At 41.8% G+C, this 26,395-nt stretch overlaps 2 protein-coding genes across 2 annotated transcripts in view; one reads left to right on the top strand and one right to left on the bottom strand.

Moving 5' to 3' along the window:
* Window positions 1-8,799, bottom strand: part of PDILT (protein disulfide isomerase like, testis expressed) — a 28,302-nt gene extending 19,503 nt beyond the window's left edge. The window contains 3 exon segments of the mRNA XM_072878389.1: window positions 8,275-8,496; window positions 8,609-8,676; window positions 8,678-8,799. Coding sequence (XP_072734490.1) covers window positions 8,275-8,496; window positions 8,609-8,676; window positions 8,678-8,799 — 412 coding nt within the window.
* A 3,069-nt stretch (window positions 8,800-11,868) lies between these two features.
* LOC140658934 (acyl-coenzyme A synthetase ACSM4, mitochondrial-like) lies at window positions 11,869-24,269 on the top strand. The gene is made up of 13 exons (XM_072878013.1): window positions 11,869-12,069; window positions 12,321-12,531; window positions 14,399-14,606; window positions 15,480-15,623; window positions 16,494-16,650; window positions 18,688-18,767; window positions 19,740-19,863; window positions 20,633-20,713; window positions 20,860-20,961; window positions 22,442-22,569; window positions 22,678-22,777; window positions 23,425-23,544; window positions 24,183-24,269. The coding sequence occupies exons 1-13, from the start codon at window positions 11,869-11,871 to the stop codon at window positions 24,267-24,269; spliced, it is 1,743 nt and encodes a 580-aa protein (XP_072734114.1).
* Window positions 24,270-26,395: the final 2,126 nt, after the last annotated feature.

Raw genomic sequence — 26,395 nt, 5'->3', positions numbered from 1 at the left:
TTAAGAGTGCTGATACGCAATGACTGCAGTGGCAGGGTTAGCCCAGAACAGTTGGACCAAGCTATTGGGCTTTCTGAGAGGAAGGGCATGTTGCTCTGGACAGAGTGCAGTTGGAATAAGGAGCAGGAAGCCACATAGCAATTAGGGGTCCAGCACTTTCTAGCTAATTCCAAGGCAATGTTTTTATACCAGAGGCAATTTCAGTATAACGACTTTTTTCTAAAAACCTAAGGTGGCACAGCTGGTTTACTACAACTGGGAATTTGGAAGATCAAATGCTTGTTGTACAGTGAAATGGGGCTCTTTTGGGAAGGGGCGGAAGAAATTGTTGGTGAAGTCCAGACACAGAAGCTGAAGCCACTTAGAAGCTTCCCAAATATACAGGGAATCATAAGCTTTATGGACATTAGACATGTATGTAGGTTGTCTGGGGGGGGGTTAGGATCCATTTTTCTCTGAAATATTTCCGTTCCAAACAGATATTTTAAGAATGATCTCTTACCACTGAATGACCTGCATAGGCAGAATTACAGATAAGTAGTAATGTAACTAGCATGCTTAGATAATGAGAGTTGGTAGAGTTGTTAGCTCCTGGCTGGAGGTGGCAAAAGTGCATGACTCCATCCTGTAAGAAGTAATCACTGCACTCAGAGACCAGGAGAAATCCGAGTACCATTAACCTGATAACTGCGAGACAGAAGTTCAGTGAGTGAACAGCCTTCTTCATCAGACAGATAAAAACTGTTTCCTTGGCTACCCAGAAAGCATGTGGAAACATCCATCACGCACCTTTCCCCTGCTTTCCTGAGTGATTAGACTCCTCTTCAGCTTTCCATCAATTCCTTTTCGTTCCACTTGTTCTCTGCTTGCCTCCCAGGTGCTTTATTTTTCAAGCCGCTTGAGTGTTGAAGGAAATCATCGCTCCTTTTATTTGGAGCCTTTTCTTGAGTTTTGTTTCGCTTCCTCTGTTTTAGATTTTTATTGACACCGATTGCTTCAGGCATTGGGGTGAGGAAGCAGCTGCTGAGGCTGACACAGCGTCGCAGGCTCCACACTCGAGGAGAGCTGAGCACCAGCGGAGTACACGGGCAGATGCAGATGAGAGGTACCAGAGTTGGTGGCAAGGTCACCAGGAAAGACATGCGTGGGTGACGGGACGCCCGTGTAAACCAGTGTGTTGTGCCACAGGGGCCAGAAGCGAGAGGCCCTTCAAAGGCTGTCAGCTCAGGAACACCATTGTGTTAACAATGGGAGAATGTCTTCATTATGAGTAGTTTTAGTTGTGTCGTAAATAAAAAGAAGGATAATTTAAGGGTCTGTTGAGTTTTAAAAATTTTTTTCCTATATAGTGTTTTTGACCTGTCTTTTGGAAGTATCGCTGAATTCCCTCCCACCCTGTGTCATTGCTGTTTTGTGAAGTGTCCTTTTCAAACCAGATGTGAACCTCCAAAGGAGTATCTTAACAGATTGCCACCATTTCATCATGGGTACAGAAGATCCTGAAAATAAATTATCCAGCATCTGAGAACAACTCAAGCTCTTTGGCTCAGATCTGGAAGAATTAAAAAGGGCCACAGAACTATGAGAGTTAAAAGCACCTGTGTGGTGTCCTCTTGAATTTCTACTCTTTCTTTTCTTTTTGATAACAATTGAGCTGCAACCAGTCACCTTTTCACATCACTTGCAGGGAGCAGACTGTAGCACCATTTCCGCAGCCACTTTGCTCAGACAGTATTGGCATGCTGTCTTTGTGAGGAGGCACCCCCACACTGAAGAACAACATCGCATTTTTCAGCACCTTCCCTGATTACTAAAGTTTCCCTTATTTTAGGAACTGCTGTAAGAATGCCTCCCTCTAAAGGTCATGTAGAGCAAATCTTACACACAACCTCATTCCCCAAGGGAAGGGTGTTGGGTGTGGGAGGATTGCTACATTTTCCATTTCATGAGCTATAATAAAGTCTACATATTTGAGAATTTAAATACATTTTTATATTTTACCTGTCTCGTGTCAGCAACTCAAATTTTGTCGGTTTTGTTTTCTATGGACAACCAGCGAACTAGGTTAATGTGAAATCACATGCACATTGAAAGCAAAGCCTGACAAACTGAAAGGGAATACACATTTTTAACCAGACCATCAAAAATGCTGATTTTTACAGCTCAAGCCTCTAGCAGTCTTGTTCTAGGCAATGTAAAACATTTTGTGAGAAACCAGTCCTGCCTCTCTGAAGAACTTACAGCATGACTGCATAAGGATCAAGAAGAAGGTGGGTATCATCACGTCATAATCTCTGTCTTAGAGAGTCAGAGTATATTTTGCCCAAAGCCACACCAAATGGATATGGCAAAAGTGGGAAGAGAACCAGAAATCTTGTACTTTGAGATACTCTCTCTCGAGTGCATCAATAACCTGAGTAAGCTGCTATTTTTTTTCATAGTGCAGCTTACTGAACTAAAATATATTGAAATGTAGACAGAGAAAATTTTTGCTGATACATAAATGTGTTTAATGACCCTAAAGCATTCTTGAAGTGAGTATTCATGAAAGCATGACGAGTTCCTCCTTTAGCTAATTGCTGATGGCCTCCAGTTTCATTCTGCAGTCTATATTGATGGTCTTGTGATTGCTGCAGTCATTGTGAATATGCCTGTTGTCATGCTAAATACTGATTTCCTTGCTGTTAGTTTCTGGCATGGTCAGAAAGTCATTTTAGCAGTCCCACTTTTCATCTCCTGTGTAGGCTGCTTTTACAGTTTCACTACAGATACATAATTTTCTCTGTAGAAGACTCTTGAGACGAAGGATGGATTTGTGTTTAACATATCAGAGTGGAAGGATGTTAATTTGTGGCAGTTGCAAACTTTCTTGTGTGTCCTTGAATTCTCCCATTCTCTTCTACAGTGAGATACAGCCCATAATCTCCTATGCTGACTTCTGTACTTTTAAACTGAGCTAATCCAATGTTTGCAGTTTGCAGTTCACTTGAGATCTTCTGCTATGCAAACATTAGGGATTATTCTACAGTTCGGATCCTTATTCAAAGCATTGAATAAAATGAGCATGTGTAAGAGACACCTACGTAAGGGACCCATGCTAATCAGTAAGTCTCTGCAGCAGGCAACTAGAACATCATCTAGTGACTCTTGTACCTGTCTGGACATGTGTTTCCACTGTCCTCATTTTTATATGCATATTTTGCAAACAATTTAAGTCACTCTCTTCTGAAGGCTTACTCCTAAAAGACTGGCAGATTTCTGATGAAGCCTACAGGAATGAGGCACCCGCGTTCCACTGTCTCTCACACCGCACTAGGTTCCTGTAGGAAGCTTAGTTGTAAGAAATACCTGTTCTGGGTGGTTTTGAACTGTTTGTGTTCACCTCCTGTGGTGAGGAGACTGCTGTATGCTGAAATCAGTTCTTAGCACAGGAGTGAGCATGCTTAGGATGTTGGCTTTATGAGTGAGCTGACCATCTGATCTATATAATTGATTTAAAATCAGTCATGCCTCCCCTGCTTCCTAGAAATCCCCCTTTTTATGAACTATATGTATACATAGGCAGCAATTTCTTGTTTTTTTCAATAACATCACCTTCAGCTTTTGTGCCTTGAAAAGGAGATGTTTGTCTTTAAGAGTAACCCCCATCTTACCTATTAAATGTCATTATCTCAGCATAGATTGTCAGTCACAGGCTGCAGAAATCCTACGGCTGACCCGGTACCTTGCTGGATATACAAATGTTCTGCTGGAAAAGGTAAACATCACTTTTTCATAAATGAGAGTGCACTTGGCACACAAAGCAGCAGTGCAAGGTCTGCACCACTTATATGCTTGTCCTTAGGTTATCCCCGTGTTTATCTAGGAACTGAAAACTTCACTTTAAAGGACAGCTGCAGGCATTCTCAGAGATCTGGGGAGCCAAACATACCTTGGGGTCTGGGCCTCTTCCTGGATTCTTCTGATAGGTGGGAGAAAGTGGTGTTAGCATGTGCTCTGCACCCATTTTGTGTTCCCCAAAATATGCCACTAGCCAAGTTAAAGGATTACAGAACTAGAGCTGTAAGGTATTTGGAGAGGTCATTGGTCTGGCCTAAGGCGAGTTAAACCATATCTGAACCAATCTTGACAGCTATTTGAAATCTGGCTTTAAATACTGCCATGAATGGAGCTACCCTAGGCATGCTCCTCCAGTGCATCATTAGCCTTCCAGCTAAATGGTCATCTTTATCCCTAACCGTAATGTGTCGGCTGTGTTTAAACCCATTATATTGCCAGTGAAAATGCAGAACAGTTTAATACCTGCTTCTGTGCAGAAACAGTGTACTTGGGTATGCTTAACATGTCTCAATATAGTGCATCAGCCCACAGTAGGAACTGACCACACTGCAAGATGGTCAGTTCCTAATGTGGGCTGATGCACTGTATTTTACCCTGTGCTGGAGCATGTTGTGGGCTACTTCTGCCTCTCTGGCCTGGGAAAGCCTTAAACATGAATGGCCTTCACCGTACTGTTTGGGGGATCTGAGGACTATTCTTGCACAGAGAAATGTGGGACAGTTGCAAAGTCCTGTGAAAACCATTCTGACGACAGAAAGTTGGAAAGGTTTATGAAAGGCTTTTGAAGAGAAATTAAATAGGAGATGCATTTTACTGTGTCCAGGCAGTTTACTGTGTTGACAGTTGCTGTCCTTGGGAAAACTAGAGTAAGCTAATACATGACTTCAGCTGGTTACAGTTTGCGGTGGTGTGTAGCAGTGCTTGTAGTGTTTGTGCTTGTACGTGTACAAAGTTTATCCTCCCTGGGGTGAGGATCTTTGTCAGAGTGCTTGGGATTTTTTGTTTTTAGTTTTTTTTCAAAGCAACAATATTCTGCAATGAAAGCCAACACAGGGACTTATATTCAGCTAACATATAGTGTAAACAGTAAAACTCTTCCATGTAGACAACACTGGTGTAAGATCTACCTTCTGCTCATGGCAAGTGCTCTCTATACCCTGTGCTCATAGGCATTTGAGTGATATTTAGATCAGTTTAACATGGATGGGGAGATGCCACGGACTGCAGCAGAAGAGCACTTTCACGTGAGCTTTGAGATCAGGTGCTCCTGGCGTGTACAGAGCACGTAATTCAGCTGGGCAGGCAGCAGGGCTTGCGTCCACGGGAGAGTAGGCACATTGCTGTGTGCCGCTCAACAGTGTTTTCAGACTTTGTTCTCAGTGCCTTTCCCCAAAACCAAAGAGAAGCTGGAACCTCTGTTCCTGTGTCCTTCCTCACCCTCATTATGGTGTCCCTTCAGTTACTTTCTCGTTGCACAACGCAGTTGGAATGAGGGCAGAAGAGTGCCAGATTTCTGGGTCATTACTTTTTTTCCATGCTGGGTACTTGCCCTGTGTACTTTGCTCAGCTCACAAGGGTAGCCTGATACTGCTTGGCAGAAAGTCAGCATATGTTTTTATAGTAAACCTTGCCAGAAAGGAGGCACAGTGAGGGTGGAACTGAAGGGCATTAGGAGGACTTGGGAGTTGCTGGGCAGAAGACATCAAAGCAGGCCTCTCCTGATAAATATTGTGGGACTGGTAAGTAGATAATGGTATGCAACAGGGAAAGCGTTGGGGTTTTCTCATCATAGATAGGCTTAAGGCAGATCCTAGAGCGTTGAATCGAAGTTTGGAGCTCAAAGTTTTCCCCACGTTGGTACAGCAAGAGAACAAATCCCACCTTCTGGGAACTATGGGACTGTGTCTGACTGTGTCTCCATGGTTGAGAATGAGTCAAGAAGAGAAAAGTCTCAGGTCTTGCATTCATTTTGGATTTCTGAAGCCAGTTCCTGGCAGCCCCACAGATTTCCTGTGTGATCTGGGGAATATTGCTTTGTCTCTCATTATCTAAGTTCCCTTAATAGTTCCATGTTCACATAGGTTGTTTATTTAGGTAGCCTGTTTTAAGGAGTAGGACATAAAATATTGGGGCTTTATGGCCTCTCTGTGCAGGCACATGTGCATGTCCCATCTTTAGCCTCTTTGTGCTGTTGCAATGCGAATGATTATGGCAAATGAACCAGCTGGTTCGGCATTGTGGACTCAGGTTTCCTACGTCCCGGGGCAGTGCCTTGCTGCAGGATGGTTTTTCACTGCCCCAGAGGCTGTTTAGTGGCATGTCTGCAAAGGGAGCTATTGAGGTTGAGGCCAGTGATTTCCAGGTAATGTATCTGGGCTGTGGAGCTCATCACTCTCATGAGTGATTTCATAATTCTCTGCAGGGACTGTAGATGCCTTTATGGTTTGTGGGGGAAAAGGCAATCCATGAGTTTTCAGTAAGCCCTTCAGGTAGATGTGGTGGCCTTGAATCCAAACCAGAAGGCAGTGAGGATCACTGGAGCAAGGTGTGGTTGGGGAGCAGTGTTTCATCTCTGACTTTTTTTGGAAGATGTGGTGTGGAATGGGAGAGTGTGTTTGTCCTTCCCTTCTGTAGAACGCCAGTTGTGAGGGCGGTGGGATATCAGAGAGAGAGGTCCAAGACTCTGCTCTGAAGCAGGGGGAAGAAATCCTAATTTACATCTCCCACATCCTTTGAGTGCCCAAGTCCATGGGCTACTGTATTCTGAACAATTCTTTCTTCATCTCTCATTTCTTTATGAAACTTTTCACATGTCTTCTTTCCATTCAGTATTAGGTTAAAATCCTGAAGTGTGTTGCAGATCCTAGATCCTAGATCCTCTCATTGTTGATCAGCTCTGCCAGTACTAAGGAGGTTTGGCTGCAAACTCTTGTCTGACCTGGACATTTAGGTTCTGTGCTGTGAATCAGCTCTTACAAAGCTGAGAATAGAGCTTGACTAAGGTTTTTCTGATAAATTATTTTTTCACCAAAATAATGCATCTTCAGAGAGATCAAAACAGTTCACAACCGTAGACTGAATTTGGCAAATAGCTTTAGACCCTCTACAATTAAAAAATAAGATCTTGCTAAATTTCAGCAGTTTCAAAAGTGTTTAAAAGTCTTAAACATTAATTTTTAAGGAAATTTCTAACATGATTGTTCTGAAAGTTTTAAAAATATGTAAAGTTTCATAACATTGTTTCAGGATTGAAGAAATGTTTGGTATGATCCAAACATAGTTTTAGTTTCATTAATCTAGTTTTTGTTGTTGGAAAAATACAAGTGTTTTCATTTCAGATTGACCTACACTACTACTACTTATTATTATCATCATCATCATCCAGGTTTGGTAGTGAGGCAAAAGAACAAATTACATGCACTTCTGCAAAGTTAGAATATTGCCTTAATTTCAAATATCCCTTCCAAATATGGAATAGATTGGGGTTTTCAGCTTGTGCCTGTCTCTAATGCCTGTCTCCAAAGGAGGGCTAATTTGCAAGGTGTTTGTATAATTTAAGGCTAAGGGGATGTGTGCACTGAGCTCAGTGAGTATTGCACAGTGAAGCAAGGTCAAGCCCAAGCAACAGAGAGACAGATTTTGCTGTCTTACGCAGATTGAAGAGTTTCTGCTACCAGCAAGCTGCTAGGAAATATAGCTCCATGTTTGTGGAGTGGGAAATTACGCAGCGTCTGAACTTTTAGATGAGTAACATCACAAGAATACACCATTTGGCTTTTGCTTTTGTGATTTACTTTCTGTAAGGCTCAGATGGCCACACCTTCTAACAGCGTTAGTTACTGAAAAGGTCCCACTAGTTTCCTCCCCATGGAGAATGCACGTGAACCTAATAGAAAAACCACAAACCAGCCTCCACCTAGCCAAGTGCTAATTTCAAGGAAGGAGTCTTGCAGTCCTATATAATGCAATTACAGACACCAAAATGTTGGAAAAAGCCATTCCCTGAAGCCCAAACGCTCACAGAGGAGAGATGCCATCCGGCAAAAACCTCATACAAAGCGCTGATGAAAATGTAAGATAGAGAAAAGCCCTGTCTGATTCTTTTTGTGATACCTAGAGTTTCACCCATCACTGCTGTGAAACACATATTTTCAAAATTAAGAAATGGAAGCAGAGAATGCTGACTCAGCACTGTGCGTGTGAGGACCCATCATATTATCGGTGTTCATCTTATGTAGCAGACTGGTGTTTAACTACACCAAAAAGGAATGAATTACAGTAGTCACGGTCAGAAATAGGTACACGGAGAAAAACAAAACAAACAAGGACTACTGGAGGACAAAGCAACAGTAAAACAGGCATACCTGAGTGCCCCAGCATCAGTCATGCTCTGCAGAGCCATCAGGATAAGAGACAGCGGAAACTGATACTCACAGAACTCCACCAGCAGGTACTTAGTTTCCTTCAATGCTCTGTCAAAGTTGGTCTTTTTCAGCAAGAGTACGTTGTTCTCCTTTTTTATTTTGGGGAGTTTGGCTTGCTTTGGCTTTGTTTCATTTGGGCTTATGCTGTCTGCTGCCGGGAAGCCTGTGAGAAACAATAATGGCAGAAAGAAAAAGTGATGTGTCTTCATCTTGCCCTGCCTTTATCCAGTGACTGAGAAAGAAAGAAGGAAAGGAGCACTAAGCAGCACGGTTTGCTGCCTAAATGGCTGCTGTGGTATCAGCCAAACTAGGAGGCTGATAAGGTTGATAAAGGAGTCTACCACCAGTGGAGCCAACTGCTTCTTTCCACGGGAAGATTAATGTAGTTAATTACTTCCCCATCTTTAGCAGTGTTTAGAAAAAAAGTATCTGTGGGGAAGGTGAGTTTAGTGTTTCTGTAAATAATCAGAACCCTGGGGAGAGGGTGAGAGAGCACAGGAGGAAACACTTGCCCGCGGAAGCACCATCGACTCATAGTGCACTTCTCCAATTAGACAGCCTGCTCTTGTCACCGTTACCAGCGCAGAGCTGCAGACAAAACAGTAAGTGAGGTACCGGGGAAAGTATTTGAGGGCTGCTCCTCTGCTTAATATTTGGTTGTCTCTTGCACTTACAGAGCTACTTACTATGGATCTGATTCAGAGCATGCTGAAGTCAGGGAAAAACTCTCATTGCTTTGCATATGTAATTTTAACGTCTGTATTTCTTCAGTGCCTTGTCTGTGAGGCTCCCATCTCTGCTTAAGTGCCAAGTTGTAGCTCAAGTAAAATCCTACTTTGTGGGTTAAAACAGAAGATTTTGCCATTGATTTTCAGTGGTAGCACAATTTCACGCAGCTGATATCCGTACAGTAAACTGAAGGTACCAAATGTACTATTTCATCCTTAGGATAGCTGTCAACTGTGTCTGTGAACTATGAGGCCTCCCTAGCTAGTCTTTTCACAACATGTTAAGAAATATCTTACAAAAAGATTAAGAAGGCACCATTTACAAATAAATGGTTATTTCTGAAATATCTGCCAGTCTGTAATTGTAGCAGAAACATCTTTAACCCTTAAACTGTGCTGAAATTTGTGAACTGTACACCCAAAGCTTTGGCCTCTCTAGAGGGGACCAGGTGTTCTGGTGGTTGTTTCATTGGCACAGGCAAGGACAGAGCTGGCTTGAGGACAGATGGGTCCAGATTAGTAGAACCAAACTGCCAGTTAAATTGCCTCCAATAATGCCTCTTCCTTCTTCTTGAGGAGCGGTAAGTGCTGTTTCACTCCTTCATGCCCTTAGACTCAAGGATGAAAAATCTGGTATCAGGGAGGGTACTGCAAAAAGGAAGGAGTGTTCGTAATGGTGGTTGATGTGGTAGCCTCCATTGTCTTGGGGTTGAAGGATCTCGGGTGGCAGATTGCTTCAATTTAGGTTGTTTTCATGCCTGGTGTGAGCGGGGCTGGGTTTCATGTGAACTCTTTCCTATCAATCTCAAAGGCTTTGCGTTGTAATGCACCTTGAGACGTGTTCTGTTAGCACTTGTACAGGGTGCCTAATGAAATCAGAGGGAGCTGTGTATTCAGGCTGCTTGCAAGATAAGATCATGCATAAATACAGATGCAGCAATTGGGTACTAATAAAAAAAAAAAAAAGGGCAGAAAGATAAGAGTCTCCTGTTTGACTTTGTGGTCTTTTTCTCTTCATAACAGGCTCTTTTCCAAAGATGTGTTTCAAGTAACATCCTAGGAGGGTTAAAAAGCGTCTTTCAGAAGAACAGGGGAAAACTAACAAGGCCTGTTTGCTCTGACCAGGCCGTGTTGTAAGCTCAGAACACAGCCTAAGGCTCCCAGAGCACAGGTAGGGTGGCAGAACCATTTGCTTCGAGAGCTGGTTTTCCCCTGTCTGTCACTGAAACAAATATCAGTCAACTCAGATCCCTCCTGGAAACCTCCTACCAGGGAATGGGCACCATTTTGGAAAGGGCTTCTAACCTCTATGTCCTGGAAGGAAACTGGAGTAAGAGGAGGATCATACAGCAGTCAGTCCTGCCAGGACAGATTTGCAATGAGGAATGGAGTGGGATTTAGCAGAACTGAACAGAAGAGTGAAACTGATGGAGTACAATGTTTTCTCTTAGGCATACAGCAGATTAGGGCACATTTCTGCACATTTCTTCATCAGTGCTAACTAGTTCTGGCTCTTTAATTTTGTGCTTTACAGTTTGAGAGCTATGGACAATCTGCCTTCTGCAGAAGTCACAGGCTAGTCCGCAGGAAACGTTGGCTGCAGGATAAATACAATTCTTGGGCCTTCTGCTTTGTTACCACTCACACCCTGCAAATTGTGTGGCCGAGAGCCATTGACACATGCCTCACATGTGAGCACCTTCTGTTTGCATTTCTCTGTTTTGCCTCACAAATACAGTGATTTTAGAGTGATGTCAGTTACTATTATTTATTGGTATTGAACACTTTAAGCTGTCACTACATCTACACTTGCAATACATAATGCAAAGGTGAAAGTAGCCGTGTAGTATCCCTTTGAGATAGGTACGTGCTGTTGGCTGTTAAACAAGGAGAAGGTCATGGCACAGAAAGATTTAAAAGCAAAGCTGGCTGCATTGAATTGCGGGGAAAATTCCCTTTGATTTAATGTGGTGGGTAGATTCTTAAGGACTTGATTACACTCAGAACAAGTTGGTCAGTAGATTCTGCATCCATGAGTAAAGATCCAGTTTTCTTGACTTCCAAGGCTGGGCTTTAAATAACTGTAGTATCATCCATTCTGTCTCTTCCACATCTACCCGTTGAGTAGGAAAGACTAGGAGAAACTGGAAGTGTTGGAATTTTCTTTGCAAGTTTGTTTTACACCACTTATATTTTCCAAAGTTGCACACTTCAGCTGAAGTGCAAAGCAAATGGAAGTCTTTGGCATTTCACCTTTGCTTGCCTAGTGTTTATTTCGTGTTTATTCCGTGCCCCCAGTGAAAACAGAATTCACAAGGAAATAAATCAGAGATTCATCAGTTTTATTGGTGTGTCAGTTCAGTGCGAATCGCCATCTAGTGTATATTTAAGACATAGCATAATTACAGAGATGGTTTTAAATCAAGGGGATAGACAAAGTGTCCTCAAAACACTTTCTAACTAGCAGCATTTTATTTCTGTAAGCAGGCAAAGTAAAATACAAAATTTACAGGAATCAAGAGATGGATATTTAGAAAAGGACTGGCAAGTGAAAGTTTAGAGAGGAGATACGAGATTCATTCATCATCTGACAAAGAGAGGACAAAGATTATAAGGAAAAAACAGTGCACAATCTCTTTGCCAGAAAAGGAGGAACACTTACTTTTAAGAATCACATAAAATAATGGGGGAAAACGGGGAGGCACACAAACAAACTATTTATTCAAGCTGATTTGCATTAATTTATCCAACATCACAAACTAGACAGCATCCAATACCTGGCTGTTTTTAAACGTATTTTCTTTCATTTCAGGTGACTGATTCTTGCAGGTGTGCATCTGATTTTTTCCCCATTGTCTGATAAAACATCATTTATCATGGGAACGTTTATTAAATCATGGATTCCGCAGTGTTTGCAGATTCTCAGGTCGCCTTGCAGATTATTCCATGGATGCAACAGGCTTCTTACATCTGAGATTATTTCATACTATGACTCTATAAACCAGTGTAAAAAGGAACTGCCAGAATATTTCAATTTTGCAAGTGATGTCTTAGACGAGTGGTCGCAACTGGAAAAGGTAGTATTTTTCTTCTACTTCATAGGCATTGGAACAAATCTGAAATTATACAAATCAATTTTCCTGATGAATACTGGATAGTACTAGCTGCAGAGTAGAATGCACTATTTTATTTTCTTTGTCAGAAATATAGGTATCACATTAAGAAACTAGTTGCCAGGGGTGATTTGCTTAGTCTGGAGTTATTTTAGATTGAAATTAAACCTTTTAAGGATTGTCTTCTTATTTTAATATCTTCTTTTGCATTCTAGGATGGAAGACGACCAGCAAATCCAGCTTTTTGGTGGGTAAATGATGAGGGAGAGGAGGTGAAGTGGAGCTTTGAAGAGTTGGGATTTCTGTCTAGGAAAGCAGCTAATATACTTTCTGAGGCATGCGGTTTGCAGAGAGGAGACAGAGTTATAGCAGTTCTGCCTCGTGTTCCTGAATGGTGGCTACTGAATGTAGCCTGTATGCGAACAGGCAAGTAACCTTACTGATCTCTTGGATTCAGAAATAAAATAAATAGAAGATATGAAAAATATGCTAAATTAATTTGAAAAAAATGTAAACAGGAATATGCTGCTATGCCCTGTACAATTCAGCTTTTGCATAGAAGGAGAATTGGCAGCACCCACACAGGAACCAAAGCGACATTGCACTAGGTGCTGAACAGATACGGTCCGGTTAAACAGCATCCTCAGTTGAAGGCAGTGAAGGATGAATGGTTACAATCCAAGGCCAGATTTGACCAGATATATTAGCAGTGTGGACAATTTTAATGCAGTAAGTTACATGACTAGGCTGGTTAATAATTCAATACAATATTTTTTTTGCTCTGCTGTTACAGTTTTGCATATTCTTAGGAAGAATTTGACCCATTTTTAGACTGCTGTTCATCCATGATGGAACAATTCAGCATCAACAGGGACATGATCAAGTGGTTTTGACCCACTTTTAAGCTCTGTGATTCTTGCAGATTGTAAATGGGGCTAAGATTCAGGGAATCCAATTCTATCTTATCCACGATTTTCTGGACTATGATGTGGGAATATCATTCAGTATCTCAGTGCCTCAGTTTCCCAATTGTAAAATTTGGTAGACACCTCTGAAAGTGCAAGAAGACTGAAATCAATCTGTTGGCCAAGTCTATTGAAATCCTTGGGAAAAGGAGGTATAGAAATGCACTAAATTGATTCCCCCCTGCCCCAAAAATGTTATTTCAGTCACATTGTACTCAGTATCCAAACTTACGTTTGTTCACATTACAAAATTAATCCAAGCTTGAGGGATATGTTGACTGAGCAATGTATGTAAACTACCTGACCTCAGTCTATTTATCCCATATCGGAGGTATTAATTCCTTACTGAAATGGATAATGGCTTTATTCCAGATTGTCATGGTTTAACCCCAGTTGGCAACTAAGCACCACACAGCTGCTCGCTCACCCTCCCCCCCTGCCCCGTGGAATGCGGGAGAGAATCAGGGAAAAAAAAAAAAAGTAAAACCTGTGGGTTGAGATAAAGACAGTTTAATAGGACAGCGGAGGAAGAGAAGATAATAATAATGATGATAAAAGAATGTACAAAGCAAGTGATGCACAATGCAGCCGCTCACCACCCGCTGACCAATGCCCAGCCCGTCCCCGAGCAGTGATCGCTGCCCCCCGGACAACTCCCCCCCTGTTTCTATACTGAGCACGCTGCCATACGGTATGGAAGAGCCCTTTGGCCAGTTGGGGTCAGCTGTCCTGGCTGTGCCCCCTCCCCACTTCTTGTGCACCTGGCAGAGCAGGGGAAGCTGAAAATCCTTGACTAGTATAAGCACTATTAAGCAACAACTAAAACATCGGTGTGTTATCAACAATATTCTCATACTAAATCCAAAACACAGCACTATAGCAGCTACTAGGAAGAAAATTAACTCTGTCCCCTCTGAAACCAGGACACACATGTAAATATAATCCAAATGCTGGCCTTATTCATGTACTTAAGGGGATGATAATCTCAATACTTCCTTCCTGAGTTATGAATCATGAAGGAAGTGCTGAAAACCAGTTTTTAAATCTAGATCTTACTCATGATCTAGATACCTTTAGTATGGATGACACAAAACTCAACATCAGTGTTGCAGGGTTTGGAGGACTTTCAGAGCCAGATGATCCCATATCATTCGTAGGCCACAAATTCACCCAAGCTCTGCCTTCAATCAGGAGTTATACTTGACTCCTGTTTCTCAAAGAATAAGTTTTTGGCAAGTAGCTCAGCTTTTCTATGGCTGGGGTCATGTCCTGTGAACATAATAAAGAGGAATGGTCAGTTTTCTAAATTGCTTGTTGCTTTTTTCCAGGAATTGTCTTTATTCCAGGAACATCCCAATTAACAGCCAAAGACATCTTATACCGACTCCAGGCTTCAAAGGCCAAGTGCATCATTACCAATGATACACTGGCGCCTGCAGTGGAATCTGTCATGCCTGACTGCCAGTTTCTGAAAAGCAAACTAATTGTAGCCCAAGGGAGCAGAGATGGGTGGCTGAACCTCAAAGAACTCTTTGTGTGAGTATCCAGCTGTTTTACCATCATCCCTGTGAGGTGAAGGAAGCTCTATCAGTCAGGTCACATTGCTGAGTTTTGGGATTAATTTCTGAAATACAAATGAGTTACGTTTTTGCATCCCTCTGCCAACTTGCTGTAATCACTGCATTAAGTACAAATCCCTCCAACACACTTTTTGGGAGCTGTATTCAGGTCTTTCAGCTTCTCCTTACTCAGCAGCCTGCCAGCTTTTAAAAGCTCTCTGCTTCTACTGTGATCACAAGACAAGCACACAGGGTACTAATCTTCCAGTTGTTTTGTGCTTGTGTTCTAGAGTGCAGCCTAATGCCTCTTGAATTCAATGAGAAGATACCCATTTGCCAGCTCTCGGTGCTCAGCTAACATGGCATCAGTTATTTCTTCCTTTGGCTATCTTGGTAGCCCAGATAATCTGAATTGTTCATCAGTCTCTTGAACATAAATGGTATAATATGTGTCTAAGACCACCTTACCTGGCATAATAGCCTGAATATGGCCTCCATTGACTTCAGACTGGGAGACGGTATGTGTTGAGGCTTTGCAACAGAAGTTGTTTTTGCATCTACCTGCTGTTCCGTAACAAGCTCCTTGAGTACCCTTACCAAATAGTTGTAGACAAAGTCACTGGAATATGCTGTAGGTGCTCACATCTTGAACGTTATGGCATACAGAATACACTTGTGACTAGCAAAATGTGCTTGCTAACTCTTACCTGTGGTATCTGATGCAACTGTTTATTTAGTGAGATCATATAGTTTTGGGCCATTTTCCTGTTTATCTCCTAAACCTTAAAAAATACTGCTTCCTTTGTGAAAAACGACGTGTAGTAACTGTCATATACTATTTCTTCTGAAGGGTGACATCTGCTGACCATAAATGTGTCAAGACAAGGAGTCAAGACCCAATGCTGATCTATTTTACTAGTGGAAGTACAGGCTCTCCAAAAATGGTGGTGCAGTCCCACAGCAGTTATGGCATTGGATTTGCAACCAGTGGCAGGTATACCTTGCAGTTGCTCCCAGTGTCCTGATTAAGTGACATGATCACAATTAAATTGAAAATGTGACTGTAAAAACTCCAGTAAATGTAGGCATTTCATGAGTGTAGGATCTTGCTTCTTCCTCACCTTTCCCCTCCCACAGTGAAACCTTTGTTATTAAAAGCTTCTTGAAGACTCAGTTGAGATCATCAAACACAGTGTTCTTTTGCCCAGAGGGATGACTGCAGAGGATACCATCCTTATAGCAGAACCAGATAAAGTCAAGTGCTTTAGTATTATGTAAACCTTCCTTGAGAACCAAAGCAACCTTGGACCATAGCATTATACCTTAAAAGTTACAGTTCAGTTTGAATCTCTTGCTTGACACTGATTTGCTTTCATCGAACATCTTTCTTGTATTTATGCTTCCCAAGGAGTGAGAAATATGAATGAAAATCAAAGATATATTTCCCAAGGCATCCTGAGTTGGAAGTTGGTGGTATAGAGTCCGTAGAAGTAATTTGATTAGTTTCCTAGAGACATAAGCTGTGATTTAGCTGATGTCTCTAATCCACAAGGTGGGGAAAGCCTACTCCAAATGATGTGTTTGGGTTTTGATTTAGATCCAGATTCTGCAACTCAAGCCAAGGATGTTTTGCACTGTTCAGGAGAAAAGCAAACACTGGAAATGTTAAACAGGAGGGAAGGAAGGGAAATAAGAGAATGTTTAAGATTCTCTTGAACGCTTACAAACTTTCTAAAGAGCCCCACTTGCTGACACCACATCTTCCAATGGAAGCCTCCTGCCCTTTCCTTTAATTATGCTGTGACCTGTGCCTGAGTCTCTCACACTGTATGAAGCATTTTCTTCATCTCTGCTTTATCATCAGATACTGGATGAACTTGACTTCTTCAGATATAATGTGGAATACCTCTGATACTGGCTGGGTAAAGTCAGCTTGGAGCAGCGTTTTTGCACCATGGATCTGTGGATCATGTGTCTTTGTGCACAGTATGCCACAGTTTAAACCAGCCGTTATTGCAGAGGTAAGCATAACATTTTATACTGTGATTTTTATTTCCATTTTGGATAAATGAAGCAAACAAGCTGGGCTCCAGTGCATAGGCACCCACTGCTCTGTAGCAGCAGGGATAATACTTCCCACATCCCAAGCAATCATCCCTCCCTTTGGTGCCCAGTAAGCTAGCGGAACAAGTGTTTTCCTTCCTGGTTAGGCCATGTGAGATGGCTACAGTGTAGAGGAGATATGGTGAAAGATGCAGGATAAAAAGAACTCTGGATCACTGCTGTCTTGTCCCATACTTAGCCTAAAGCTCACTTCAGGTATGGACTTCCAGCTACTTTGGGCTCAGGGTGAGCATGGGCCAGTAATCAGAGTATGGCATAGACCTGAATCAGGGCCCTGTTATCCTGAATTTTCAATGAGTTGCCAGAATGTCTGTTCCTCCTCTCTGCCATTTCACAAAACCAGTCAGCCTGGCCTATTCTCCTCAACATTGGCCTCTTGTGTGGAGAGGAGACCCAGACTTCCCCAAGAATAAAATTGGAAAAGCTTTGGTCTAGTTCACTATTGCCACTTAGCCTTGAGCCTGGGACACAATCGCCTTGGGAAGCAGAAAACAATTTTAATTGGAACGACTGCTCCCAGTGGTCATTCATTTACATGAGTGATTTTTGTTGGACAGGAAGTAGTGTATTTTCTACAGCAGTGGGACTGACCAGTACAGCCACTCTGCAGTCAGGATTCATAGTCACTAATCTATAGTCATTCTCTGTGTTGAATGTATGTTGCGTTTTTATGGTTTTCATTTGTATTGGCTTTGCATGGCAAGGTTTTGGTAGCGGGACTCTACAGGGCTGGCTTCTGTGAGAAGCTGCCAGAAGCTTCCCCTATGTCCGATGGAGCCAATGCCAGCTGGCTCCAAGACAGAGCTGCTGCTGGCCGAGCCCGAGCCCGAGCCCATCAGCGATAGTGGTAGTGCCTCTGGGATAACGTATTTAAGAAAGGGGGGGAAAAAACCCTGTGCAACTACAGCCGAAGAGAGGAGTGAGAATATGTGAGAGAATCGGCCCTGCAGACACCAAGGGCAGTGAAGAAGGAGGGGGAGGAGGTGCTCCAGGCACCGGAGCAGAGATTCCCCTGCAGCCCCTGGTGCAGACCATGGTGAGGCAGGCTGTCCCCTGCAGCCCATGGAGGTCCATGGTGGAGCAGATCTCCACTGCAGTCCATGGAGTACCCCACGCCAGAGCTGGTGGATGCCCGAAGGAGGCTCTGACCCCGTGGGAAGCCCACGCTGGAGCAGGCTCTTGGCAGGACCTGTGGCCCCATGGAGAGAGGAGCCCACGCTGGAGCAGGTTTGCTGGCAGGACTTGTGACCCCGTGGGGGACCCACGCTGGAGCAGTCTGTTCCTGAAGGACTGCACCCCGTGGAAGGGACCCACACTGGAGCAGTTTGTGAAGAACTGCAGCCCATGGGAAGGACTCACATTGGAGCAGTTCATGGAGGACTGTCTCCTGTGGGAGGGACCCCACGCTGGAGCAGGGAAGAGTGTGAGGAGTCTTCCCCTGAGGAGGAAGGAGCGGCAGAGACAATGTGTGATGAAGTGACCACAACCCCCATTCCCTGTCCCCCTGCACTGCTGGGGGGGAGGAGGGAGAGAAACTGGGAGTAAAGATGAGCCTGGGAAGAAGGGAGGGGTCGGGCGAAGGTGTTTTAAGATTTGGTTTTATTTCTCATTATCCTACTCTGATTTGATTGGTAATAAATTAAACTAATTTCCCCAAGTTGAGTCTGTTTTGCCCGTGACGGTAATTGCTGAGTGATCTCTCCCCATCCTCATCTCGACCCACGAACCTTCCGTTATTTTTTCTCTCCCCTGTCCAGCTGAGGAGGGCAGTGATAGAGCAGCTTTGGTGGGCATCTGGCCTCCAGCCAGGGTCAACCCACCACATCATTTTGGAGACGTTTGAGCACACAAGTTGTGTTAATCACCTGCACATTTACAAGGTCAGACCCACCATTACATTTTCTTTTCAACAAAATAACTTTCTGTTTTTCTAGACTCTCTCAAGATACCCCATCACTGCCTTTTGCAGTGTTCCCACTGCCTACCGCATGCTGGTCCAACATGATTTGAGCAGGTACTGCACATCTCTGTTGCAGGGGTAGCAGAGAGGCTGGGATATAATGCTGTGACAGCTCTGGCTGTTTAGTTCCTTATGTTGCTTAATTTTTTTCAATTAAAGGAAATCTAATTAGCAACATTTGCTCTCAGAAGAGAAAGCTATGTTCTGAAATAAGAATAACTAGTCACACCTTAGGCCATTCAGGCTTCAGGAATGGGTCTTTGAAAAGAGCACAGAGAAAACAAGTAAGATTTTTTTAAGTTGTCACTTCTTCTGAACTTATGGTTCACAGTTAAATTTAAGTCAGGGTTTCAGGCAGCACCAGATCAGGGAATTACTGGAGTACAGTGGAGTTGTTCCCATATACTTGAGAATGAAGTGAGCAGTTAGAGGGCTTTCGCATGCTGAGAGTTATTTGGCAGCTGTTCCCACCAGTTTGTTACACTGTAAAATACTCAGCTTATGACAAGTAGTCAGTGTGATTTGTAAGGGGTTTTCACATCTTCAGTAAGGTACTTATTCTTCTCACATAGGTCTTCCATCCCGACAAAAGCCAGCCCTGGTGTAGCAGAGAGCTCAGGGTCTGTGTTCCTATTCAGCCTTCCTTTTGCTGGAAAATTCTCAGTGTCTTATTTGGTCTTGGATGTTGGCACGTACCTCAGCTTTCCACAAACATCTGATGTGCTTGTTCAGATTTCTCCTTTCTTGTCAGCTCTCCCAAGAAAACACCTTTGCTCTCTCTTTTTCCAGAAAAAAAAGCCTACTTCCAATGACACAGAGATAAACCACATTATCCTCAGTGGTAACATGAGCAATCTAGGAGTCCAATCCAGGACTGTGTAACAGGATGATTATTGTCATTTCCAAAGTAGCTTGTGAAGTTTTAGGCATGCATACTTCGAAAGTTGAGGGAGGCTGCTCAGTTAAGACCATTCACTGCTCTTTTCAGAAGTTAAGAACATTATTTCATTTGCTATTCTTCTCAAGCTACAAGTTCACAAGTTTGAAACACTGTGTATCCGGAGGGGAACCGCTCAATCCTGAAGTGATGGCGAAGTGGAAAATCCAGACAGGGCTGGATATCTATGAAGGTTATGGCCAGACTGAAACAGTACGTTTGCATTAATTCTTGCAGTATGCCCTTTCAAAGGTAACAATACCAGAGGCACAACGTGCTTGATAAATCAACGGAAAAGGTGAGAATCATTTAAATGAACTTTTTTAAAAAGACCCTGTATGTGATTATGATTATATAGTTCCAAAATCAACTAGCTGCATATTTTAATGTTTATAGGAAATACTGTCACTACAGAGTTCAGCCCCTGGCCAAAAACTATGCCAGCGATTACCTCAGATCAAATAACTTGTAGCAAATCCCTTCATCATCATTACTTAAAAGGCAAAACTAAAAAAAAAAAAAAAAAAAAAAATTTGCTTTGGGTATCAATTTGGCCTGTCCAAGGTTTTAATGAAAAATATTAAATCAGTTCATATCCCAGACTTCTCTGTAAGTGAACGTTAACAAAGCTATTAGGAGTCAGATTTCAGGCATTCTCTCCTCTTACCCTTGATATGGTCCCAAATTAATTGTCCCATTATTGAAATAAGATCTGTGATAATTTCACATCTGCTGTCTTGCAAATTCAAGTGTTTGCAGAAGAGCCCACTGGCTCAGACTGAGTGCAAGCAACCTTATTCCACAGGGCTGACCTGAAATGCCTCTCAACCCCTCTCTGATGTGCTGGAGAACCACAGTGCTTTAGTCCTGATTCAGCCCTTGTCACGACAAAGTCATGAAGATGTCTCATGCCTAATGCAAACAATAATAAAGTCTACAAGATGTTGCACAAATTAAAAACAAATAAAAATCTATTATGCAGGTGACAATATGTGCCAATATGAAAGGAATGGAAATTAAACCTGGCTCTTTGGGAAAAGCTGTTCCCCCTTATGATGTGCAGGTATGTTGATATGTCACATCTGAGCTGAGCTGCAGCTGTGGGTACAAGAGTAAGGGAATGCTGTCTGTGTCCCTTCTCTGTCCTGCACTGTGCTATAACAGATATTTCACTGAGCTAATCAAAGCAATAATATGTCCTTTCTGCAGATCATAGATGACCATGGGGCTATTCTGCCTGCAGGAGAAGAAGGCAACATTGCTGTCCGAGTTCAACCGACGCGACCATTCTGTCTGTTCTCTGAGTACTTGGTAAGTCTGAGTTGGTCTGTCTGTGCCTGCTGAGAAGCTCAAGAGGGACCCAGAGCAAAGTTCTGTTGACTTATCCAAGGAGCAGAATTTCATCCAGGATATTCACAAGGTCTCAGTAGGTTGCTTGAGGGCTTTGAGCAATACATTGTTCTGCTATTCCAGGAATAGACTGGCAGAGTATAACTTCAAGATGCAACATGAACCAGAGGGTAACTTGTTCCAGACGTGTATCTGGCAGTTGGCATGGGCTTCACATTCAGTGCATCACCCCTTTCCCTTCCATTCCACTCGTATCCTTGGTTAGGGATAAAAGAAGGAAGCCCATAAAGGCTACTCTAAAACGTCAGAAGCTCAGGGAGGCTTTCCAAAGAGCACAAGTACCTTATTCCCTCATACCACTGTCAGAGGTACCCACCGGTTGATCTTTTAAATCTTTGGAAGTTATACATTCCAGCATGCACATATCTCTGGTGTCAGGGAAACCCTTTGTACAGTTGCCTGTCACACAGACGATGTGCACGAGTTCAACAGCACAAAGACAAGCTACAGCTCAAAACCCCCAAGCATAGATGATCATATGGCTTTGTGGAAGCAGCATATGTAATCTAACATTACTATTCGAATGGGAATGCTCTACCCACTGAAAGCAGAACAGGCTTACAAAAATGTGTCGGAAGAATGGCTCTTTTGGTTCAGGTCAAAGGTCTATCTAAGCTAGTATTCCATCTGTGGTGGTGCTGAGTTGTAGTACATACTTAAGAAAACACTAGAATCAGGCAAATATAAAGATATTTTCCACTGCATTTGAACTATCATGTTGAGTAAGCTTTGGGCAACCTATCTATGTATTTAAACCTCCTCTGAACCCCCGTAATATTTGGATATTTGTAGCTTCCTCAAACAACAACTTGCACAAAGTAATTGCTCATTATGTGATAAAAAAAACTTCTTTTAGTTCAGTACTATTACTTCAATTTTTCATTATGCCTTCTGTTGTCAAGGTATTTTTCCTGTGTAATTGAGACCCGATAGATCAATGTAGATAATGAAGTTTTTCCTGTAGGTCACCTCATTTGTGTTTTGGTCTTGAAGGTTAGGGGTAAATGTTTCCATTGACAGGAGTGTATTGTGGCAACCCCCCTGCAGTGATAAGTAATTTCTCTGAAGAGAGTGGGTTATACATTTTAGTAATTTGCTGTGATGAATGCGCATTTTGATAGACCACAGCCTTTTTTCCCTAGAATATGAATTCATATATACACAAATGCTCTTTTCCACCTCTCACATATTTCCACCACAAAACTGCTAAGTAATGCATCTCTGTTTTTTTTTAATTGAAGACATAAAATAGTATTGAACATACTCATTTTGAGAACAACTAAAAAAATTGTCTTGATCATTTTTAGCACCACTGCGAAGTAAATGCATTGCATTTCACTAATAGTTGGATACATGTTTTGCAATGTTTGATTGTTGTCAGGATAATCCAGAGAAAACTGCTGCCTCTGTGTGTGGAAATTTTTATGTCACTGGGGACAGAGGGATTATGGATGAAGAAGGATATGTCTGGTTTGTTGGAAGAGCTGACGATATAATTAGTTCTTCTGGGTAAGTCAGTTGCTTTTAGATTTGCTCATTTGCCTGTTAAAATTCAATCTGGACAGACCAATTGAATGGCTAGCTCGCTACAGCTGTCATATCTGCATTTTCTCCTAGGTATCGTATTGGCCCATTTGAAGTCGAAAGTGCATTAATACAACACCCTGCAGTCTCAGAGTCAGCTGTTGTCAGCAGTCCTGATCCAATTCGAGGGGAGGTAAAAAGGAAAAAAAAAGATATAGAAAGAAATGCACTTTATTCTAAGCATCAAGTTCCCCATATGTACTAGGCTTCCTTGGAATTAAATATGTTGCAGATTTTTGAAATTAAAATGGGTTAAAAAATTTTAAAACCATACATTGAGAGATCTTAGAATTTCAGAATTATTTTGCTGTTTGCAGGGTTCTAAGTGGAAAAAAAGTTTGGTTCTTCAGATTTATTGTGGCATCTTTTTCTCTAAGAAATAGAATTTGGATTATTTCATTTTTTGTCACTAAGCACATGGTGGCAATGATATCCAGAGTTTTTAATTTTTCTTTTTATATTTTTCAACTTTGCAACATTTCTTTGAGCCCCACGATAAGATTTTCAGCTGTCTTTTTTTCTGTTCTACAACTTTTTGAAAGTTTAGTAGTGTATAAAGTTAAGAAGAAAAAACAGTGGAAAAATAGCAAAAAATGCTATGCTGCAGAATGTGTCCTTCATAACATTGCATTCTGTAATAAACAGCTAATGCAAAGGGAAATTGAAGAAAAAACTCAAATTTTTGCATTTCTGAATTTTGATACTCAGTTTTGGCAACAAATGTATCCCTTTATTCCTGCGTCGGGAAGTTAATAGAGTCCCTTAACTTTTGTGGCACAGGTAGTCAAAGCCTTCGTTGTTTTAGCTCCTGCTTTTGTATCACACTGTCCAGAAAAATTAACTCATGAGCTTCAGCAACATGTTAAGAAGGTGACTGCACCTTACAAGTACCCAAGGAAGGTAAGTACACCACAAAAATACAGGTCTTCTAATGGTATCAAAAATTGAAGTTTTTGTCCTGACTTGGCTTTTCAACTGCATTCTGACAAACACTCCAACCGTAGTTAAATAAAATAAATGAAAAGTAAATTACAGGGTCTGTTGCAGCTGTAGCCTTGGGTTCACTGTATGTGCTAGAAGGGACCCAAAGAGAGGAAATGGTAATGTAACTTATCTTTATCAGGGTCCAGTCTTCCTTTCATGAAATACTAGGGTTTTCACAGCGACTCAAATGGGCAAGGCGTTCAGCTCTTACTGATTCCTCCCTTGAGCTCTGTTCAGACTCTCAGCCAAAGCAAAGCAGAAATTCCTGCTGGCATCAGAGGGGTTGGAATCCATCACTTACAACCAGGAAAGACACCAGTAACTCCCTGTCCTGACAGCTGAAGCACTCATCTCTTCAGGACTGTGGTACTTGTCCCTGCAAGTACTGCCTGTGCACTCAGCTAAGATGTGTAGTAAGGAATTTCGCTGTCCCAGCCCCAAGCTGTGCAGCTTCCCATCTTTTTACCCCAGCCATAATAAAAGTGTGTCTTTCCTTGCACCTGGGAGATTAATCAGAATGTATTTGGCTAAGAGTAAGCATTTTTGCCTTTCAGGTGGAATTTGTTCAGGATCTGCCAAAGACGGCGACTGGGAAAATCCAGAGAAAAGTTCTAAGGAACAAAGAGTGGGGAAGAGTATAACATGATCTGGAAACTGAGGAGAGAAAATTTCCATCATCCGTACCAGCCATAGCACATCACACTTGGCATGTGGTCATGACCCAGAGCACTAGGAGAACATATGGAAAAACAAGCTATGGGGGGGAAAAAAAAGGAGATAACGCTCATACGGCTTGAGGATGTGTGGTATTAGAACCACTTTTGCCATCGACCTACAAATTTTCAGAAGGGAGAAGGTGCAAGTAATTAAGAATGAGGAATGGGAGAGAGAAGGGACAGGTCTGGGAGCTTCCAAAGGTTTAATTTTTTTACTGGAATTAGTATAAACAGCTTCCTTTAAAAAAAAACAAAAGTGTTAACGACAGCATTTTGATAATTACAAATAAATGAGAAATCAATTAAAATAATCTTTGTCCTGTAGTGGGTATCAGCAGTGAAGTGATATTCTCTCTTCAAAAACTATCACTGTAACATTCCCAAATTCTTTCTGAGTGGAAGGAGAAAGACGTATTCTTTTAACTACTTCTTTTCATCTTGATGAATTTGTGATCTACTTAAATGGTTAAAGTGGGAGGAAAGAGAAGATACAAAGTGCTTTAGGTTAAGGTGCAAATTATGCACAATTAACAACGGTGTAAATGATTACAAGAAAAAGGTTACTCCACAGAAAGAATTGTGCTGCCTCGTCTGTTTTGTGCTACGTTCTGTTCTCATTACTTCAAAAGAAACAAATGATAAAGTAGAAAGGGTTTCACTCCAAATCCTTTCCGACAGAGTGTCCAGGTTTCAAGTCTCCAGGTAAAGGCTAATCTCTACAGTCCCTCGTTTGGGAAACGCATGTCCTGAAAGCCAAATGAACCGAATGAAGAGGATCTACTCCAGCCAGCTCTCAATCTATACTGTCCGCAGCAAACAGGTCAGGAAAATGTTTGTCTGACTTCCTAGTGTTGCTGATCATTGAGAAGAAGCAGGTGGTACTACCTCAGGAAAAATAATTTCTGATTCTTTCAGCAGTTCAGAGGACTTTGCCATTACTGGGTCCTTTCCTCAGTTTTCTTACTTAATGTTCACCTCTAAGTTTGCAGGTGAAAAAGTGCAAAAAACTGTCGAAGGCTTTCACAGCAAAACTTTGCAGACATTTTTGTAGACCACTAGGGAATCCTGGATTTAAAATGTTTTTCATACTATTTCCAATCTTGAATAATGTTCCTGCGTGTTCTTTCTCTCCTCTTTTCTTTACAGGCTATTGTGTAGATTTTGTCATTGCAATGCTCTGAAATCTGTAGGTTATAGCTAAATCATAGAATCAGAGCAGACTAAGAAATGAGAAATACCTTATTATGTTTTTAAAAAGAATAATCAAAATGATTAGGCTTTTCTGTTAAAGGAATGAAAGTTGCTCCATTGTTTTTTAGCATTAACAGTGCAGGTCACAACCTCAGAGAGGACGTATTTAGGGAATATTTAAAAGACCATTTTTCACCAGTAAAATCTTTTTAGATTCATTTTTTCTGCCAGGTCCTGTTAATAGAGATTTGACTTAAAATGTAAGTATCATCTAAATAAGTTTCTGCTCTATAATCCCGATTCTGAAGTAGGTGGCACTTAGGGACATCATAACACTTAATTTTATATCCATGTCCTATGATTCTTTGTCAGGAGCAAATTATATCCTATGGAATTATTTACAGCTGGTCAGTATTTCTCTACTACATGTCTCTCCTTGTAGCATGGAGAACACCAGGAATTACTGTTGGTTTTGACAAAGTATCTGTTCTGGGGGGGTAAATCTCCATCTAGATTTTTTATGCTGTCAGATATCACTGAAAAGATTAAGTTGTGCAAGTTCTAGGTATTTGAGTTCATTTGCCTGATAGGCAGATTAAATATTACTGTAAAAGCTCCTGCTAAGGAATAAGGAAATAATTCCACTGTTAAATAAGTTACATTTTCTTGGGGAATAAAATTTGAAAAAACTGAGATCCATGCATCAGAGATGTAAGGATAAGTGGTTACAGTTGAAGACATGGGACAAGAGGTAGATGAACACAAAATGAACTTTAAAACCTGAGGCAAAGGGCAAAATTTTGCAGCTTCGCTCAGGCCACAGAAGTTCCACATGGAAAATAATTTAATCAAGAGTTCAC

The sequence above is a fragment of the Ciconia boyciana genome, chromosome 13 (assembly GCF_034638445.1).
Source record: "Ciconia boyciana chromosome 13, ASM3463844v1, whole genome shotgun sequence".
Classification (NCBI taxonomy): Eukaryota; Metazoa; Chordata; class Aves; order Ciconiiformes; family Ciconiidae; genus Ciconia; species Ciconia boyciana.
This window is presented reverse-complemented; position numbering and strand designations above follow the sequence as displayed.